At 40.5% G+C, this 21,448-nt stretch overlaps 2 protein-coding genes across 3 annotated transcripts in view; both read right to left on the bottom strand.

Annotated features, from left to right (window-relative positions):
* The window catches only part of LOC144586395 (uncharacterized), a 593,808-nt gene that overhangs the window by 380,846 nt on the left and 191,514 nt on the right, over positions 1–21,448 (bottom strand). The gene's annotated exons all lie outside the window — the stretch shown is intronic.
* Positions 1–21,448, bottom strand: part of KIF6 (kinesin family member 6) — a 235,694-nt gene that overhangs the window by 105,907 nt on the left and 108,339 nt on the right. For both annotated transcript variants that reach the window (XM_072991469.2, XM_078383032.1), the window contains exon 14: positions 6,659–6,767. In XM_072991469.2, coding sequence (XP_072847570.2) covers positions 6,659–6,767 — 109 coding nt within the window. The remainder of the gene's footprint in view (positions 1–6,658; positions 6,768–21,448) is intronic.

Genomic DNA, 21,448 nt, shown 5'->3' with positions numbered 1-21,448 from the left:
TCTATACCTGGTGGAATTTCCATATAAATTGTGTGTTTCAAGTCAGCATATAAATAGGCTGTTTCTATATCAACATGCCTGGTTATGAGATTATGCTTAGCTGCATAGGTTAAAGCAAATCTCAATGTCTCTGGTCTTAGAGCCGGTGCAAAAACTTGATCATAGTCGTTTGAAGTTTGTGCATACCCTTTTGCCACTAACCTTGCTCTATACCTCACATTACCATCGGCATCCACCTTCCTTTTAAATACCCATCTGGAACCAATTATTTTTGATTTTTCAGGCAGTTTCACCTCCTCATAAACTTTCAGTTGTTTTAATGAATTTAACTCCTCCTCCATTGCCTCTTTCCATTTTATTTGTTCTTGCTCAGGCATATTACATATGTCATCATATGTCTCTGGCTCAGCCACATTGAGACAATAATAGGTCTCAGGCTTGTACCTGTCAGGAGTTTTTCTCTCTCTGCTAGACCTCCTAGGTAATTCTCTGTCCTCCTCGAGAGTTTCCCTCCTTTCTGAGTTGGATGGAACTTCTTTGTCTGATTGCATTTCCTCAGGTTCTACCTCTCTCTTAATTTCTTGCTCTGGTTGAGAGTCACTATCATCTGCACTATCTTCACTACTTTCATTCCTTTCATGCAATTTAATTATTGTTTCTGGGGGTTTACATATTTTGTCCCAGTTACTGTGCTCATTGAATGAAGCACTGCTACTTATTACAAGTTTGTTGGTATTTGGCAACCCAAACCTAAATGCTCTCCTATTTTGTTGGTATCCAAGGAAATACATCAACCTGGCTTTCTTCTCTCCCTTTCTCCTTATTTCTTTTGGGATGTGAACCCAAGCAGGAGATCCAAATACGTGTAAAAATTTTAAATTTGGTTTTCTCCCAGTCCAAACTGTGTAGGGTATGTTGTTTATCCCACTGTGCCAAAGAATATTAATATAAAAATTCGCACAAAGTGTAGCTTCCCCCCAATATTTCTCTGATAGATTACTCCCCCTAATCATTGCCTCAGCCATATTCTGCAGAGTTTGGCCCCTTCTTTCAATAAAGGCATTCTGAGTAGGTGTATAGGGAGCGGCTCTCCTGTGAGTAATACCATTTTTCTTTAATATTGCTTGAAATTTGGCATTTGTAAACTCTGTTCCATTGTCAGTTTGTACCACTTTAACCTTTTTCCCTGTTTTACGCTCTACAAATTTGAGCCATCTTTCAAACTCTACATGTACAGCACTTTTATCTCTCATGAGATAGCAATATCCAAACCTGGACTTTTGGTCTTGGATAGAAAGAATGTATCTGGCTCCTCCTAATGATGCACTTTTGGGTCCAATAACATCAACTGACACCAAATCTAATATATTTTTCACTTGTACATCACTATGTTTCATTATAGGAGCTTTCTTACTCTTGGCTAATCGGCAAGCTTGACAATTCACATATTCATTGCATTGCTTTAAATTAACTCCTACTGAGTTTTCAATTGTTTTTCTCAATGTTTTGTAGTTTGCATGTCCTAGTCTTTGATGCCATAAATGAATACAATCTTTGTGTATACATTTGTTTTCATAGACATTGTTAGCCTTAGTGCAGTTTAGTCTATATAAATTATTTCTAGCATAGCAATTCAATTTTTCATTGTTCTTGCTAGTTATTATACATTTCTCCTCATAGAAAGTGCTAACAAACCCATTCTTTGCTAATGAACTCACAGAAAGTAAATTATGCTTCAAATTTGGAACATGTAAAACATCTATTGGTCTAGCAATATAAGGCAATTTCACTTTACCTTTTCCCAGTACCTTAGCACTAACACCATTTGCTAAGCATACTTGTTGGTTGGATACAGGTTGGTAGTTAAATATTAGCTGTTTACTCTTACACATGCTGGCAGTTGCTCCAGAGTCGACAATCCACTCTTCTTCCTGTTCAGAGTTATAAATTTCCTCAGTCAGGCTTAGTGTTTCTCTCTTGCGTCTGGTTTGTTTTTCTTTTCCTTTCTTAAATTTACAGTCTTTCATCAGATGTTTCCTTGAGCCACAGGAAAAACAGCGTTTTCCAGAATGAATGCTTGCAGCTGTGTCCCCCTCCTCCTCACTTTCCTTCAGCTTATCACGGTGATTAGTGAGTTTGGAGTCTCGGAGCTGTTTGTTATCTTTTCTCTTTTGTTCCTCTTCCAACAGTTTGCTAGTTATATTAATTACTGTTAGCTCTGCTTGAGGAAGAATTTCTAAATTGGTCACCAGCTGATCATATGACTCATCTAATGAAGACAGGATAATAAATGCTTCTTGTATTTCTGTAAATGTGATGTTCTTTTCTCGTAAATCCATCAACATTGACTTCATTGCCTCTAAATGTTGAAGCATACACCCTCCAGCTTGCAGTCTAGTTCGGAAAAGTTTTCTGGCAATTTGAATCTGGCTTCCAACGTTATCTCTTACGAAGAGTCTCCTTAAATCCTCCCATGCCTTCTTTGCTGAGTTTTGGCCTCTCAGGTGGATAAGAAGACGGTCTTCTAGAGTTAACCCAATAATAGCCAGAGCTTTTGCATTTAGTTTCTTTTTCCTCTCATTTAGGACTGCTGGGGGATTTTCTACAATGTCCCATAATGCTTCCTTTTGTAATAGCAACTGAACCTTCTGCTGCCAAGTTGCATAATTTTCCCCATTCAACTTTTTTATGCACAGTCCAGCCATAGACATTTCATTGGCCATCTTTCACCACAGACTGTAGACCACACTACTTGGCTCTCTCTGGTCAGCAGTTTCTTCAATAACTTCTTAAATTTATACCTGGATGCAGTCTGGTGCGCTGTCTGGGCCCATAACCAATTGACAGAGGTGCTGCGTTACCAGACTACGCCAGGGGGCGTAATGGTGAAGTGAACTGCCCAGAGATGAAACCAAAACAGACACTGTTGTAGTGTTGAAAGTATTATTTACAATATAGTCCATATATACAGGGGTAAATACAGCTTCTCTTGGTCTTTATACAGTCCTGGTCATACACAGTAGTTCTTCAGTTAGCAATGGTAAATTACAGTTTTCAGTAACCACAGATTGTTACCAATATAAATAGTCCTGCATCCACGAAGTCTTCTCCTCTCACCACAGAGATAGTCTTCTTCCAGGATCTTCTCCTTGCAATATGGCAAGTCTTCATCCAGCGATGCAGTAAATACAGCTCTCAGCAACACGATCACCAGCAACACAACAACCAACCACCCAAACTATCCAACTATCCAAACTACCCAACAGTTTGTGTCTGCAAGCTTGGCTAGCTTTATTCTTGGATGAACCAATCAACTTGGTTGTCCCACAGCTGCTTCAATTAACTCAGCTGTGTTCCTTTGTTACATGTTGCTTGCCCAAATCTGATCCTGTAACAACTTATACACTGAATTGCGATGAACAATTCCATGGGTTGACTTTGAGACCTGTCACTTTTGATGTTGGTAAAATGCATACCCAGTTCACTGGGGAGAGGGGCAATGTGTAGCTGCATAATTAAATTGTAAACCACCCAGAGTTTTAAGAGCTGGAGAGGGGGAAGAAATATAAGCAGCATGGTTTGCTCTTTGTTTCTAAACCACTGCTAATGAAAGATACTTTGGATTTTTACTGTATAGATTTTTATCATGATTGCCTAGCTGCCTTGATGTTCTATATAATTAATAAATTCAATAAATCTGTTATTGTAATGTGTCAAGTTAGAACCGACTTAGAGATACCTTAATAGGGCTTTCAAGGTAAGTGAGATATTTAGGGAGTGGTTTAGAAGTTCCACTCCCCTGGTGAATTTCAATGACTGAACAGGTATTCAGACCCTGAGACCTAGTCCATTACTCTATCCACTAGACCACACTGGGCATCTTTGTTTTTGTTGTTTAGTCGTTAAGTCATGTCCGACTCTTCGTGACCCCATGGACCAGAGCACGCCAGGCCCTCCTGTCTTCCACTACCTCCCGGAGTTAGGTCCAACTCATATTGGCAGCTTCAGTGACACTGTCCAACTATCTTGTCCTCTCTCGTCTCCTTCTCCTCTTGCCTTCACACTTTCCCAACATCAGGGTCTTTTCCAGGGAGTCTTCTCTTCTCATGAGATGGCCAGAGTATTGGAACCTCAGCTTCCGGATCTGTCTTTCCAGTGAGCACTCAGGGTTGATTTTCTTCAGAATGGATAAATTTGATCTCCTTGCATTCCAGGGGCCTCTCAAGAACCACAATTCAAAAGCATCAATTCTTCAGCGTCAGCTCTCTTTATCGTCCAGTTCTCACTTCCATACATTGCTACTGGAAAAACCATAGCTTTGACTATGCGGACCTTTGTCGGCAAGGTGATATCTCTGCTTTTTAAGATGTTGTCTAGATTTGTCATCACTTTCCTCCCAAGAAGCAGGAGTCTTTTAATTTCATGGCTATTGTCACCATCTGCAGTGATCATGGAGCCTAAGAAAGTAAAATCTGTCACTGCCTCCATATCTTCCACTTCAATTTGCCAGAAGGTGATGGGACCCGTGGCCATGATCTTAGTTTTTTTGATGTTGAGCTTCAGACCATCTTTTGCGCTCTCCTCTTTCACCCTCATTAAGAGGTTCTTTAATTCCTCCTCACTTTCTGCCATCAGAGTGGTATCATCTGCATATCTGAGGTTGTTGATATTTCTTCCGGCAATCTTAAATCCAGCTTGGGATTCATCCAGTCCTGCCTTTCGCATGATGTATTCTGCATATAAGTTAAATAAGCAGGGAGACAATATACAGCTTGGTCGTACTCCTTTCCCAATTTTGAACCAGGGCATCCTTGTTAATTCCATAAATAAATAGATTTGAAGAGTTATTGAGCTTTGAAGCTGTTGTCTTTGCCTTTTTCCTGCTTGGATTACAATGACATATTCTACACGTGCTTGCCTTTGGAAAGTGTTTGGAAACTTTAGCGGGTTCACAATGCAACAGCCAGATTGTTAACTGGAGCTGGTTACATTTATCACATGACTCCCGATACAGCAGCTCCAACTGCTGGTTCATTTTGGCGCACAATTCAAAGTCGTCTTTTTGATCTATAAAGCCCTAAATGATTCGGGTCTCAGCTATTTGAAAGACCACATATACTTTTGTTAGTCTGCCTGGGTTTTTAAGTAACTTGAAGGGAATCTTCTTCTCTGTCTCATCACCCTCACAAATGTGGTTGGTGAGCAGATGAGAAAGGACATTCTTTGTTGCTGCTCTCAACCTGTGCAAGTCCCATTCACAGGAGGCAATGCTGAACCCCTATTGAGTGCCCTTCTGCAAGAAGGCAAAGACCTTTCTCTTCAGGCAGGCTTTTTTTCCTCAGGAACTGATTGCCTAAGAGAGGGTTTTAGAAAGAGAACTCTTGTGGTTTTGTTGTTGTTTTAAAAATGCAGCTTTAGATTCATTTTGAACTATTTTGATCAACTACTTTTTAATCTGCTATTTGTTGAATTGTTTTCTGATCTGTTTAATTGTTTTATATGTTTGTTTGTTTTATTTTATTTTATTTACAGGCTGCTTTTCTCCCAACTAGTTTGAAAAGAACTTCTGTACAGCATCTAGCGTATTTAAAGTTCTATATGAATTAATAGTGTATACATTTGTTTAGACTTTTCATTTACCCAATCTTGAAGGATCAATGTAATTAAAATATTTAAATATGCAACCCAAACACATGTACTGCCAATCTCTAATTTCATCAAGGTTAGGAAAGATTTGTACTGTGGAGCTTTATCTTACTAATTTCCTATGTATTGAAATTACGGTCATGGAATCATGAAACTGTAAATTTATAAGTGACCTTGAGGATTGTCTCATCCAGCCCTCCACCCATGTAGGAAATCCATAGCTACAACATGTTCAATAAATGTCCATTCAATATCTGTTTAAAATTCTTCAGCAAATGAGATTTCACTACGTTACTGAGGATTCCCAGTGTGATATAATAGACAAAGTGACAGACTAGGACTCTGAAGAAGAGAGTTTGAATCCCCACTTGGCCTCTCAATGGGAGACTGGAAGTGGTAAAACCATTCTTTAAATATCTAATTCTCCTTGAAAGCATATTGGGGTCTTTTTAAGTTTGTTTCAACTTGATGGCACAGAACACATAACACACTGAGGTAATCCATCCCCCGATTGAATATATTTTACTGTCATAAAGTTCTTAGTCAGAATCTTGTTTCCTGTAATTTGACTACAATGGTTTTGACCCAAGCCACTGGAAGTGCAGAAAATACACTTGTTCCATCTTCCATGTGATTAGCTCTACAGATATCTGAAGATGGCAATCATAGTAGCTTTAAATTTTCTCTTTGCCAGAACAAACATACCCAGCTCTTGAAACTGTTCTTCATGGGAACTGGTTTTCAAAGTTTTTACTATCTCTGCCACCCTTCTGTGGAGCCTTCCAACTTGACAATATCTTTCTTAAACAATGTTATCCAGAACTGGATACAGTACTCAAGATCTAACCTTGTATCCAATCATGCACATGCATTTCCTCGCATAATAACTCATATTCAGCCTATTTATATGCTTAAATCTAAATATTTCTTAAATGGTTTCTGTATACTCGCCAACATCATATTTCTGCTTGCACTGTGTTCCTGGATTTTTATGGGTCATTGTAAATCTTACCTTTGTTTAAGGAGCTGCTTATTGTCTTCAATGGTTATGCTATCAGCATAATCTCTCCTGAAAATTTCAAAGGCTTCTTGGCGTCCAAGTGACATTTCTCCTCTGACCCCTGCTCAGAGAATAGACAAGAACTGAATTATTTACAGAAATAGCACAATTTACTCTTCATTTTACTACTTTATAATAATTTTCCACAAACACCAAATCAATCAGTTTTTACATAACCTGAAAAGTCACAAATTACAACAGCAAAAACTATATGGAACAGAAAAGCCTGCTAATTTATTAACATAGATGACCCAATGAATGTGTCTGAAACATCCTGGATCCTTTCAGTCTTCTTTGGAACAAATACAGCAACCACTTTTATAATAAAATACCAGATTTCATTTTCTGTGGAAACCAAAATGCCATTTATAGACTGTGTGGTATGGTTAAAATGACAGATTCAATTTTGTTTCGTGTCATTTAAACATCTACATATCCAGATTCTTTGCATGTTTGTTATTAAAAAAGCTATTAATACTGTATTGCCTTAATTAAAACCAGAGTGTTAAAATCAAAGCAGTGGAAACATATTCAAACCATTAGTATTCTCAAGCAAAAACTGCTTATTCTTTCCTTTTGCTTCTCTTTTACAGTACTTAACATTTCAATTTCAGATACAGTGCATAGTAATTAGATTAATAAACAGTTATCGTTTTGGGCAGAAATGGTTACACACAAATTATTTTCAGTTCACGGGATCTATACACCTGATGAGCTTTAGCTCCAAAGTTTTACAAAACACTATGTTGCTGAAAATCCAGAAGTTGGCCTCGGTAAAAGATACAGCAGCTACACAAGAACTGCTTTCGATTTTCACCCCTACTGACCTGTAAGTTGCAGCACAACATCTGGAGAGCAATACATTTCTGACTCTTGACAGTCTATTCACTTTGAAATTGTGTTCTGAGGAAGCCTTGTGCTCCTTGAAAAAGTTACCCTCTAAATATTATACCCTTTGTCTATGCAGTCCAGTTCTCTCTACTCCAACTGACTAAGGGAACAATGTTTCATATCACTTCCTATCTAACTTTTTAATTTGGAGATGGTAAAGATTAAAACTGGGATGTTGTGGAAACCGGCTACAGTCCCTAAACTAATGACACCCTGATGCTTGGCAATTACTCCTGAAAGTCATTGTGTTCACCAGTACTATATTAGACTTCCCACAGAATATGCAGCCCCAGGGGTTCGTTGGTCATGTGACTAGGTTCCCCTCTTAGGAAGCATGAATAGGCTAACTGGCATTCGACTTGTTAAGAATACTACCATATTCCAGAATGTTCCATTGGAGATGTTCAGGGATTTTTTTTAGTGTATCAACCAATGTCAAAACGATTCTAAAGGAAAAAGGGAAGCTTGAAATCTGTTGCTGCTAACCCATTCCCTACATGCAAAACTCATAATGATGAGAAAAATATTTTAAAAGTACATCTGAACTTTACTGATTATCATGCTGCTAAAACCACTACATCTTCTATTTTGATATGTTAACACATGAGGATTTTGATGAACATCATCACTGATGTTAGAAAGATCAATTACATACTTAAGCGCAAAATTAAAAAAAAAGGGAGGGGAAATGCAATCCAGTTACCCACAAGGGAAATGGATGAATATGAACTACTAACTTTTTACTGCAAACATTCTTGCAAATGTTGTGCTGCATCTAGCTGGATAATATGAACTCATGATACCAATAACATGAATGGGCTGGGTGAGTGAAAGAACAGCCCCACATGGAATGACTGAATGGCAAAAAGCATGCAGTAACACTCCACCCTTCTAAAATAAGAACCAAGAAACCAAGAGGCAAAAACTCATTATAGTATCCACATCTATGTAGGCCAAATGAGCTGGAGGGGAAAGAGCAGAGAGATTGTACTTGATGCTAACTGAAAAATGGAACATTCTTGTTTCATTCTACTCCCAAAATAGCCAATGACTTTTACATGCTGAATTGTTGAACTCTTCTTCCCATCATGATCAGCTTAATCAAAGCGATAACATGAACAGCAACTTTCCTTTCTTTTGGGGAGGGAGACAAATGCTTTCAACTTATCTGAAATCTTGTTGCTTACCGCAGCAAGTTACACTAAAGCAGGCCCACTGAATCAGTGGAGATTCGGTGACTCAACTCGTCTGTAAGTTCCATTGATCAAAATGCACCTACTCTAGTTGCAAAGTCTGCTAGCTTCCTGTTCAAAAAAGAAAGCTCCCAGTTAGCACTGGGGCAAAACAGGAAACCTGGGAGGAGCTTGACCTAGGTAGGACTCAGCCTTCCAGTTTACATCTTTCTCCCAGGTCAGGTCCATTTATGTGTCTGTCAGCTGTTTGTCAGTCAGACTGAACTACCAGAATGGAGAATTAAAGGACTTGTAGTCTAAAACAATCTAAAAATCCCATCCTTGGTGATAAGCTGATATACAGTGTGGTGTAGTGGATAAAATGTGTGTGTGTGTGTGTTTGTGTAAAACTAGTGAAGAGATTCCTCAAATATCTCATTTACCTTGAAAGCCTTATTACGGTCACTATAAGTTGGTTTCAACTTGATGGCACATATTAAACACATAGTGAAAAGTACCCAGTGCAAACCAGTGAGATCATACGTCTAGTTGATGTTTAATTTGTGCTCCTTCAAGTGGTGGAACATACAGTGGTGCCTTGCAAGACGAAAGTAATTCATTCCACGAGATGTGTCGTCTTGTGAGTTTTTCGTCTTGCGAAGCGCGGTTTCCCATAGGAATGCATTGAAATACAGTGGTGCCTCGCTTAACGAGCGCACCGTACAACGACGAAATCACATAGCGATCCCTTTTTTGGGATCGCTAATGCGATCGCTCAACGTTTTTTTAATAGGGCAAAATTCGCTTTGCGAAGACCGGTAAGCGTTTCGCTTACCGATCTTCGCAAAACGAAGCCCGATGATCAGCTGTTAGGCGGACAAAATGGCCGCCGGAAGCCCGGAAATGGCCCAAAATGGCCGCGCACAGCGTTTTTGCACCCTCGTTAAGCGAGGGGAGGGCGCGAAAATGACTGCCGGCCATTAAGAAGCATCGCTGAACGGTGAGTATTCTGCCCATTTGGAACACATTAAACCATGTTTCATGCATTCCAATGGAATTCCCTGCCCCGTTCAACGATGCTTCAGCATAGCGAAAGTTAATCCGGAATGGATTAACCTCGCTATGCGAGGCACCACTGTATAATTAATGCGTTCTTATGGGTGAAAAAAGTCAGAACAAAGTCACTTACCAGGTCGGCTGAGCCGCAGGTCGGCCGAGCCCCAGTCTTCACGGTGCCTTGGTAGCCCCAGAGACCAAGGAGCATCTGTAACAACAGCCCGGAATGCCGGCAGCAGCAGTGCGGGAATGCGCTCTAAGGAGAAGGAAGTCCTCGCCACCGTCGCTGCCTTGCAAGTGTTGTCAAGCCAGTCCCGGCTGCATGGCAGCACCGGCGGCTGCAGGGAGGGAGCAGTGGGACAAGGGCCACCCAGAGGCAGCCACGGAGCGAGGGCTCCTGTTACCCTTCCTTGCAGGAGGAGCTGGTGGCTCGCCCGCTTGCTTGCTTGCTCACCCATTTTGCATGGAGCTGCTCCAGGTGAGCGATGCTGGGCTCCACGGGGACCTGCCCAGGGGATCATCATGTTAGGGGGAGGAGGAGGAGGACATGGAGTCCCCTGCGGTGGATCAGGCCTTCCGGCTTGGCCAAGCCACTGCCGCTGTGACGGTGGCTTGCGGGCTGCATGCCTCCTGCCCGCGGGGATCCCCCGAGGAGGCAAAAGGTAGCCCGGACCATCCTCACCCCGTGGTGGTGGCGAGGCCTAGCCAGCCAGGAAACAAGCAATGCCCTGGTGCAGAGGTGAGTCACTCATTCTGCTGGCCGGACTCAAACATCCGGAGGAGAAGCCCCACACGCGCCAAAGAGGTGGAGGAAGATGAATGCAGTGGGCGGAGGGGGTGTGCATGGGGCTTCAGACCAAAGAGTTCGAGCTCCTCCCTTGGATGTTTGAGTCCCACTGTTCCGGATTCAAACATCCATTGTCACAGACACTACCAAGGAGTGGGGCTTGGCCTACCTGGTAATTGACTTTTTCTGACTTTTTTTGCCCATAGGAATGAATTAATTAAATTTCAATGCATTCCAATGGGAAACAGTGCTTCGCAAGACGAAAAACTCGCAGTAAGACACATCTAGTGAGTCACCAAAAACATTGCAAAATGCTTTCATTTTGCGAGTTTTTCGTTGTGCGAGGCATTCATCTTGCGAGATACCACTGTATCTCTTTGTCATATTATTTGATTTCCCCACTTACATATCCTGTATTCAGCACACTCTGTTTTATGATTGGTCACAGGAAAGTAAAGAGACAGGGGGAGTGTGACCCTGTTGATACTCCTGGACCTCTCAGCGGCTTTCGACAACATGGTGTTCTTCTGGATAGGCTGGCTGGGTTGGGAGTTGGGGGCACTGCTTTGCAGTGGTTCCGCTCCTTCCTGGCTGTCCGTATCCAGAGGGTGGTGCTGGGGGACAGTTGCTCTGCCCCATGGTGTTTATGTCATGGGGTTCCTCAGGGCTCAATACTGTCCCCCATACTGTTTAACATCTACATGAAACCTCTGGGAGAGGTCATCAGGAGGTTTGGGCTGAGAAGTCAGCAATATGCTGATGATACTCAGCTCTACCTCTCATTTTCCACCAATCCAGGTGAGGCGGTTTCTGTGCTGAACTCGTGTCTGGACCTGAAAATGGACTGGATGAGGGTTAATAAATTGAAACTCAATCCAGACAAGATGGAAGTGCTGTTAGTGGGTGCTTCACCAGACAGGTTGGAGGGCCATTTCCCTGCCCTGAATGGGGTTACACTCCCCGTAAGGGATAGGGTCCGCAGCCTGGGGGTGCTCCTGGACCCCAGTCTAATTCTGGAAGCCCAGGTGGACTCAGTGGCCAGAGGCGCCTTCCTTCAGCTGCAGAAATTATACCAGCTACGGCCCTACCTGGACAAGCGGAGTCTCAGACAGTTACACACGCACTGGTAACATCTCGCATAGATTACTGCAATGCACTCTATGTGGGACTGCCTTTGAAGATGGTCCGGCGACTGCAGCTGGTCCAGAATCGAGCTGCATGGTTGGTGAGTAGTGGAGCTGCTAGGGAACATATCTGTTTATGTTACATTGGCTACCAGTTGCTGCCCGAGCCCAATTCAAAGTGCTTGTTTTGACGTATAAAGCTTGGGCCCTGGATACCTGAAGGACCACCTCCTTCCATATGAACCTACCCAGCAGTTAAGATCTAACCAGGGGGCCCTTTTGAAAGAGCTGTCCCTTAAGGAGATAAGAGGGAGGGTTTGTAGACAAAGGGCCTTTTCCGCAGCTCCCCTCAGACTATGGAATGCCCTCCCAACTGAGATTCGTCTGGCGCCGACGCTGATGACATTTCGGCGCCAGCTCAAAGTGATGGGAGTGCAACAAAGAGGAGAGGTTGGGACCATCCTGGATTCTGCACACATGACAACTCCAGCAGTTGACACATCCCTGAGTTTGCACTCATCACTCTTATTAGAACACTGAATCATATTGAACATGATGGGGCTTACCTGTATATAAATATGCTTAAGGTTTATTTACTTCTAAAATACACACCAATACGATATGGGGTAAGAATCTCTTCCAGACATTTAGGGGATCTTGGTTCTAGTTTTTACTGAGTCATGAAAACTCAGTAGGTGACCTTGTTATCGTTTTAACGTTGAATATTAATAGAAAACTGTTGTACAATAATCTAAACCACAATGAAAATGGCTTGCAGAGAAGGGGAGACCATTCCTTCAATTGAGTGATCTTTCATCAAAGCAAATTTCAGGAGAAATGCATTGGAAGACTTGAATTTTGAAAAAAGCAAGCAAAGAGAACTATGGGGAGCTGGGAAATGAACATCAAATCAGGGAAAGACAAATCAGAAGCATAGGAAATAAGTGTCTAGACAGACTGCAAGTGCAAGACATTTTGTAGACTTATTCTACATATTAAGGATAGTGATGGAGAGACTGGAAGAAACATATAGCAGAGTCAGCACAACACAAGGAAATGCCAAGAAATGTGGGAAACTTGATGAGCTGGTAGAAAGAGATTATTCCCTTGCTGATGAACTTTGTTTTAGTTAATAACAAAGATTTATACAACTTTGAAACAGATTCCTCCCACACATGATTTTGTGCCTGCTTTCCTACTACCCACAGCTTGCAAAATCCTTGCAGCTTGATTAACAACTTCTTTCTTAATTCTTCCAAAACATCGGCAGGATCTAGCAAAACTATGGATTCCTGTACAAAGTCTTACTTACAAATTGTTCCAACTGCCCCTTATGTTGGAAATCTTCTCCCTGCCAATGGAAAAGTTTTACTAACAAATATACATCAGCAACACATACAATGACATTTCAGAAATCAAAAGTAAGGGCAAAAACTGGTTTAGATGATTTTCACATTAAGTTGCCAAATGTTGTTTGGTAGCATTCCAACTGCAAAATGGTAACTCTGGCTGAAGTCTACCTGTGTAACTTACGTCACAACTATTTTTTGGAAAATTAAACATTTCTAATCCTCCCCCTCAAAGGTCCCAAGGCTCTGTTGGGATCCCATCTTCATAGGGAGACTGTGGGCCACTAATGGTAAAATCAGCAGTAATTTTAGGAAATTAGATTTCTCTCTGTCCCATAGCCCCAATGGATTCCTCATGATAAAGGGGACCCCAATGAAGCCTTGGAACATCCAGAGGAGGCAATCACATATGTTCGATCTCCCTAAAAAACTGCTGAGATTTACAATATCATCAGCCTTACGTGGCACAAGTTACACTTCTGGATTTCAACCTCTATCTTATAACTAAATAACTATAAAATTATAAGCATGTGCTGTAAAGTCAATTGTGACTTACGGTGACTCTTTTCAAGGTTTCCCAGGAAGAGAATTCTCTTTATAATTTATAATCTGAAGGGAAAGCTGATTGATGATGGCTATCAAGCTAAATAGTAATGGTTGTTGTGGGTTTTCCGGGCTGTTTGGCCGTGTTCTTAAGGTTTTTCTTCTTAACGTTTTGCCAGTTTCTGTGGCTGGCATCTTCAGAGGACAGGAGTCAGAACTGTGTCTGTGCTCTGGTGCAGTTTGTTGGATAGTTGACTATTTATAGCTGTGGGATCAGTTTTTGTCATTTTCAGGAGATTGGGTGATTATGGTGATCAGCGTGTTTTTTGTTGTGCATGTATTGTTGTGATAACCCGGGCAAACTCACAACAACCATCGGATCCTGGCCATCAAAGCCTTCGAGAATACACTAAATAGTAATCTTCTATCTATTTCTTCTCTATTTTTATATAGGGAGATGGAGGGAGAGCAATGCACAAGCAATGGTGAGATACAGGAAGTGTAGATGTCACGATCATCAAAATAATTAAACTACCATTAGAGGCAGGGAGTGTTGCCACCTATGTCTGATAAAGGCATCACAGCAACTGTTCTCCGGAGCCCAGCCCATCCTGCTGCAGCAAATGTAACAGTAAAACAGTTTGGTGAGACTTCCAGGACTTCATCTAATCTCCAGCTCTGAAAGAACCCCTTCAGAATGAGAAAGATTGGTGCTCTGAAGCAGTTCATCTGTCTGCTTTCTCACCCTGAGGACACACAGTCACAGTGAGAGGCTGGTAGAATTATTACTTAGAAAGCAAGGACTGATTATAAAATTCATCAATACAGCTCTCCAGACACCTGCAGAGGTTCAAGGCCTCTTTCCTAAGGGACCCTTACTCAGAGACAGGAATTGTGCAAGAGGTCATCACATGGTTTTGTGACTGGCATTGCCCTTCCAAAAACATTCTCATCCAACTGAGAACAAAGGAAATTCATATGAAACAAAGTAAAACAGTGGTGCTTTCCCCACCAACACCTCAAGCAGTGGAACATCTTCTGGTTTTATCTAACAATCAAATTATAATCTTGCAACACAATCCTAGATATCTCCTTGGCACTCCTCTTTAAGTCCTGCTAAATTTAGTAATTGCTATGCTTTCAAAAGTAAAAATGGGATTTCAGCCTTTAGCCATAATAAACCTGTGACTAGATTCCTGGGAATAAGCTATAGTGATCACACAGGAAGCTACTTTTGTGTAAATATGTGTAAGACTGATAATTCTAGACCACGGAATACTTTCCAGCCATAACTTCATTATATGTATACAAATCTACACATACTTTAAAAGAAAGTCCCTAAATTAGTAGGTTCAGGGGGAAAGTGAACTGGACTGAAGCATGGCAGGCTTGGCAGAGACTAATGGGAGTGGATACCAAGTAAAATCTGCAAAGCCACAAAAACTTTGTGAGCTCCACCCAATAGTACCACCACATCTGAATAAATGTGAAGTACCCATTTGTCTTCAAATTCACATTTTTCTATATAATTTCTAAGTTATATAAATATAACTTATAAGCTAATACTGTTCATTTTTTAAACTAAGAATACTTACTAATAAATCTTTTTCTTCTCTAGGGTTCAGTTTTGATTCTCTTGTTCTCCTCCGGGAGAAAAATCACAGAGGAGTACCAGGGTTGCTATAATACGGTTCGAACTTGACAGCATATAATAACAACAGCTGTGTTATGGCTGTACTAAAAAAACTAAATCAATTGCTTAGGACAGTGGTTCCTAACCTTGAGTAACCCAGGTGTTCTTGGACTGCAGTTCCCAGGACCTCTGGCCAGCACAGCTGGTTGTGAAGGCTTCTGGGAATTGCAGTCCAAGAACACCTGGGTTATCCAAGGTTGGCATAGGGTATATTTACAGACAGAACTAGTCACTGCATTAGAATGCTTATATTAATGGCGACATGTGCAAATTAACACCATCTTTAAGCTGTTCCAGAGAATCTGTGAAATAGTATTTTGACTGAGACAGCAAACCTTAAATAGCTGTTCTACTAGGAATGTTAATTGAATACTGGTGCTTGAGTGATCCCTATGGTGATCTTTTATCTGATTTCTTTTTCTGACACATTTTGTGGGCAAGTTCTTATCTCCAAGACTCACTTTGGTTGTTCCACACCAATAAAATGCCTTAAAGGAAGGGGGAAGGAAGGCAAGAAGAAACATTTCTGGTTTTGTTTGTGGGAAGATACTTAGAAAGTGGAGCAGCTCCTTGTGGAGGATTCCAGGAACAGGAAATACACTTTGGAACCATTTTTTTTCAACCAGGAGAGTTTGAGATCATAGGACCCCAAAAATTCCATGCTGCACATTGCCCACCCCAATAGTAGGCCTTTTAGAGATATAAATCTCCTTTATGCATCTTTGTCAGTATACAATGAGTCGTCTTCTGGGTTTAATAATGTACAAACATTGTTAGAATCATTGCATCATAGAGTTAGAAGAGGCTTATAAGGCCATCAAATTCAACCCCCTGCTCAATGCAGGAATCCAAATCTAAGCAGATCTGACAGATGGTTGTCCAATTTTCTTTTGAATGCCTCCACTGTTGGAGTGCTCACCACTTCCCAAGGTAATTGCTTCCATTGCCATACTGCTCTAACAGAATGAAGTTCTTCCTGATATTCAGCCTAAATCTGGCTTCCTTTAGCTTGAGCCCTCTATTATGTGTCCAGCACTCTGGGATGACGGAGAACAGATCCTCTCCCTACTCTGTATACCTTTCAAGTATTTGAAAAGTGTTATGATATCTCCACTCAGTCTTCTTTTTCTCAAGGCTAAACATGCCCAGTTCTTCAACACTTTCCTCATGTGACTTGGTTTCCAGTCCCTTGATCATTGTTTCCCTCCTCTTAATTTGTTCCAGTTTGTTGGCATCCTTCTTAAAGTGCAGTATCCAGAACTGAACACAGTACTCTAGATGAGGCCTAACGAGTGCTGAATGGAGGGAACTAGTACCTCATGGGATTTGGAGAGATGATAATTCCATTCATGGATCCTAAAACTGCATTTGTCTTTTTTGTAGCCATATCACACTGTTGGCTCATATTCAGCTTTTGATCTACAAAAAATTACAAGATCTTTGTCACTCATAGTACCCTGTTTCCCTGAAAATAAGACCTAACCTGAAAATAAGCCCTAGTATGATTTCCAGGATGTCCATAATATAAGTCCTACCCCCAAAATAAGCCCCAGTTAAGTGAAAGCCCATCACCATTGTGCAGCAACCAGAAGATGATGACATGAATGAATTTGAATAAATGTAGATTGTTGTACATTAAAAAAATTAAAACATTACCTGAAAATAAGCCCTAGTGCATTTTTGGAGCAAAAATTAATATAAGACCCTGTCTTATTTTCGGGGAAACACGGTATTGTTGACCCAAGTATCCCCCATCTTTTAACTGTGCATTTGTTTCCCCACCCCACCCCTAGGTCTGAGCTTCCCAAACTGTGTGCTGCAGCACACACACCACCCCTCATGGTGCCCGACTCCCTGGGGTTCTGACCAACCAGCCAGGAGCAATGTGGAAGCATTTCTTTGCTTTTTTCGCTGAGCTCATGGCGGTGGTTGCTTCTGCTGCTCTTCTAGCTAGCTCCAGCTCTTTCCCGCTTCTTTGTTTCCTGTTCCATAGAGCACCCCTTGCTGCTCTTCCTGTGCCACGGCTGTCACTGCCATTCAGGGGAACCTGAATTTGGGAACCACTGCCCTAGATATAGAGCTTTGCACTTATCCATGTTAAATTTCCTTCTTTTGTTTTCAGCCCAGTGCTGAATTACGGGACTGGGAGCTTGTTTTTCCCCTAAATTAACTAATTTTAATTAACAAATCAGCTCTAACAAGTCTGCCCTAGGTAGGATTCATATTAATTTAGCCAATATATTTTAACTGATGATTCCATAATACAATCCCATTTAAAATTATGATTCTACAATGCAAAAGAAATAATGGAAAAAAATAGGAAATATTTCATAATTCCATCATATACTGGCCAAAATCCTGTTGCGCATTTCTGCTTGCACAACAGGAATGGTGTCATCCATAGTGACAGTCTGCCACTGATTAAAGGCTGCCTTTTGTGATTTGGGGGTTTAAACTGTTCATTCACAATGCAATGAAGCTGCACATATTTCAAAGTCACAAAACAAAGCACTTAATGAGTGGCAATCTGCCACTGCCAGTGATATCATTCCTGTTGCGCTGGCAGACCCTTCACAACAGGATTTCAACCATTATCCAGATTTTCAGTATAAAACAGAGCTTTTAAGAAAATGACAAACATATAAAACTGAATTATTGTTTCCCCATAATTATCCTTGTAAAAAGAAAAGGCTGGATGAAATTGTAGATTTAAAAACTTTGAAAAAAATGACTGCCTGTATCAATGAAGTGATGACATATTGGATGAGACATATGGAAAATTCTCCTGTAAAGACAGATGACTCTACATATACTTTTGTGCAGAAACAACATTTATGTTGTTAGTAACACCATAAACTACACCGAGAAAGGAATATTTCATTTTTAAAGATGCTGTATATCCACTAGTGTTAAAGAAATGTTGTTATAGCTGCATATGTGGTTTAGAAAAATCTATTTTCTATTCCCTTTTTCCTTCTAATTTTGGTTTGTGACATCTGTTTTATCTAAATTATCTAAAGACAAAATCTGTGTTTTCCATTCACTTCTTTAAAAACTATTTTTTGCCAAGAAAGCAGGGCTGGTCGGAACAGGGAAAACTATCTGCAGTAGATACTAATATCATAGTCAAATTTGCAGAAGGATATAATGAAAATATTGAATGGCAACAGGAAACGGGGATATAAGCAACAGCTTTAAAAGAAGTATCTTAAGAATCCATGATGATTTAAAATTGCAGTGAGAGCTGAAGAGCTACTTCAACATGGGAGATATTTTAAACACAAGCCATCTCAGTATACAGCAGTTTTTGTTGGTCAAGGGCAAAGCTACTAACTTAGTGAAACCCTACGGTAATGTCATCCTAAAAGAGTATTTTATTGTTAATCAAGATCTCAGAGATCAAAATATATAGAATTACGATGAAGTATCCCCTACTCCAATTTTTCTTTTCAAAGACACATAAAATTTCAGGAAATTAGAGGTGCACAGGACTGTACCTCTGATATTGAATGACCAGTCAAAACTTGAGAAAGCCATAAGCCATTAATGATAGCAAGAGACAGTCCAAGCAAAATGTTGTAACTTTTGAATAGGCTCTTCAATCAAAACTGTAGACAGTATGGACTCTGCCAAATTTGGAGATGACTGGACAAGTACTTTTAAGATAGCTTCATGTTTTGATGACAGTCATCTTCCCTGGTAAGAATCTTCTTTTAAATGAAGAGTGTTTGATGAAGTGTCCAAAATAAATGGATTCTAAATTCTGAAGACAGTTTTCTTGCCTTATGATTCACACTATTTCAAACAACGCATCCAGAAATCTGGTGGGCTTTAAACACCAATGTGAACTGAACTTCTTTCTTATTAGGTTGAAACATTTCACTACTCATCCAAGTAGCTTCTTCAGTCTGAGGAATGTTGGTAGGAGACCTCTGATATATTCTCTATATTTGTTTCACTTCCCCCTGGTCTGAATAGGCTCATTAGATGGACAAAGGACTGGGGGGTGAGTGAAAATCCCTTGTCCATCTAACAAGCCTATTCAGACCAGTATTTCCATGAGGTGAGATTAGCCTGCAATCTTGCACCTATGAACTCAGCAGTTTTACTAAGGTGAATGGGGGCTACATTTAAGCAAGAAAGTATGTTGGGACTGCATTCCTATCACAGGGATAGGTGTCATTCAAATTGGTGAGACTTGCTTATGAATACAGTATTTCAGAAGGCTGAATCACTTGGATAGAATATCCAAAAGGATTCTTGATGTTTCTGAATCCAGAAGCAATCAACATTCTTCCCTCAGGGTGAACACATATTGCTAAAAACAAGCTGCATTGCATTCTGTGTGTGCCTACTCAGAAGGAAACCCTATAGGATCAGAGACACTTACTCTAAGGTAAGTGTCTAGTGAATTTAAAATGTTAACCATCTGTATTTGTCCATGAATTGAGCATGTATGATACTTAGGCCACCATCACCAATCAGGTTGGCCTTTTAGATCCTCTCTTGTGATTACTGCCATCCACCAAGAGGCAATAAGCAGGGCAAAATTCCAGAACCTAACTCCTTTTTTCATCAATTAACTACTTCTCACCCAAACACAAAGAAATTGTCATGACTGTTCTTCAAATGTTCTCCAAATATTTATTGGTTGGGTCAGAAAGAAATCTGAATGCTAAGAAGAAATCCTCTGTAGAAGTATGCACATCTGAATTATCAGAAGTTCTGATGAAGATTTTGCTGGTAGTGATTAAAAAGTGGCCCTTTCATCAAGATGGTCAATCATGCATGAACTAGCCCTTCATCTGACTGCAGTCATGTATGGAAAACAGTGGCTTTGATTTGAGATTTCAGCCTCTGGGCTTTATGGATTCATACCATCGATATGAGTTGAATTTGATTGTTGATGCTTCTCATATTTTATTCTCAGGCACTGCCAGTGTTTCAAAAGTAGGTTGAAGGCCACAAAGAGGAGGCCAGCAATGGAAAAAAAAAATACTGATACTATATTTTGGCACGCAGCAGGAAATGGCAGTTCAGAAAGGAAGGAAGCAGTCTTGATGCTTTAATTTAAAGCATCCTAAATTAAGCCATTTCATTTCTCTCTCAAAGATTCAAATAAAGCTATAGCAGGCATTATTTTGCAAAGAACATCCACTCTGAATGTATCTAACAGTGATTTGAAACCAGAAAGTTCTGTCACAAGGGTCTCTACCTGCCCTTTAACATAGTGGTTCCCAACCGCAGGTAGGCCAGGTGTTCTTGGACTGCAACTTCCAGAAGTCTTCACCATTAGCTGTGCTGGCTAGGGTTTCTGAGAGCTGCAGTCCAAGAACACGTGAGTTACCCAGGACTGAGAACCACTACTTTTAGCACAAGCAGGGATTCTGTAGAGCACCATGACTGCTGACATTGGTGTTGTCAACATTCAGGCTGGATTTTGCTACTGAAAGATTGGAGTCCTTTTTTCCCCTCCTGCTAACAAAACAGGCACGTATTGCAGGGCAAAGTTAAGCCACTTCCTGTCATACTGAATTGTGGATATAGAAGTGATACCCCATATCCATTAATGTGGGGCATCACATTAAATCAATTAATTCATTTGATTTCTATACTGCCCATCCAGCCTGAGGCAACTCTGGGCAGTTCACAACATAATCAAACAGTAAAACAATACTACAAATATAAAACGAAAGCAACATATAAACATCATAAAATAAAATAATAATTAAACAATTACATAGCTAACAATTACACATTAAACATTAAATATTTAAAAGGTCAGACTGACTCAGTGGCTGAAATTTTCAACAGACCCAATGCTTTTTCAAAAGATTCAATAACACCTAACACATCCTAATTTATATGCAAGGGATAGTTCTCCTCCATGTCAGCATAGGTTTTCTAACACTTTCCCAATATTTAATATTTATATGAAACAGAATACGTGTTTCATATTTACATGGCAAAGATTATGTAAAAGTAATTTGGTAAAATTGTGAAGCCGATGTCTGAAAGCATTCAATTAACACTGCAAACTGTTGATGAGAACTGAAGTATAATCATAAACAGTAAAGCCCACAACAACCCTCAAAATCTGCTTTGAAAGGAGCATATACAGAGGTAA

The sequence above is a fragment of the Pogona vitticeps genome, chromosome 1 (genome assembly GCF_051106095.1).
Source record: "Pogona vitticeps strain Pit_001003342236 chromosome 1, PviZW2.1, whole genome shotgun sequence".
NCBI lineage: Eukaryota > Metazoa > Chordata > Lepidosauria > Squamata > Agamidae > Pogona > Pogona vitticeps.
Note: the sequence above shows the minus strand (reverse complement) of the source record. Positions and strands in the feature narration are given on the sequence as shown.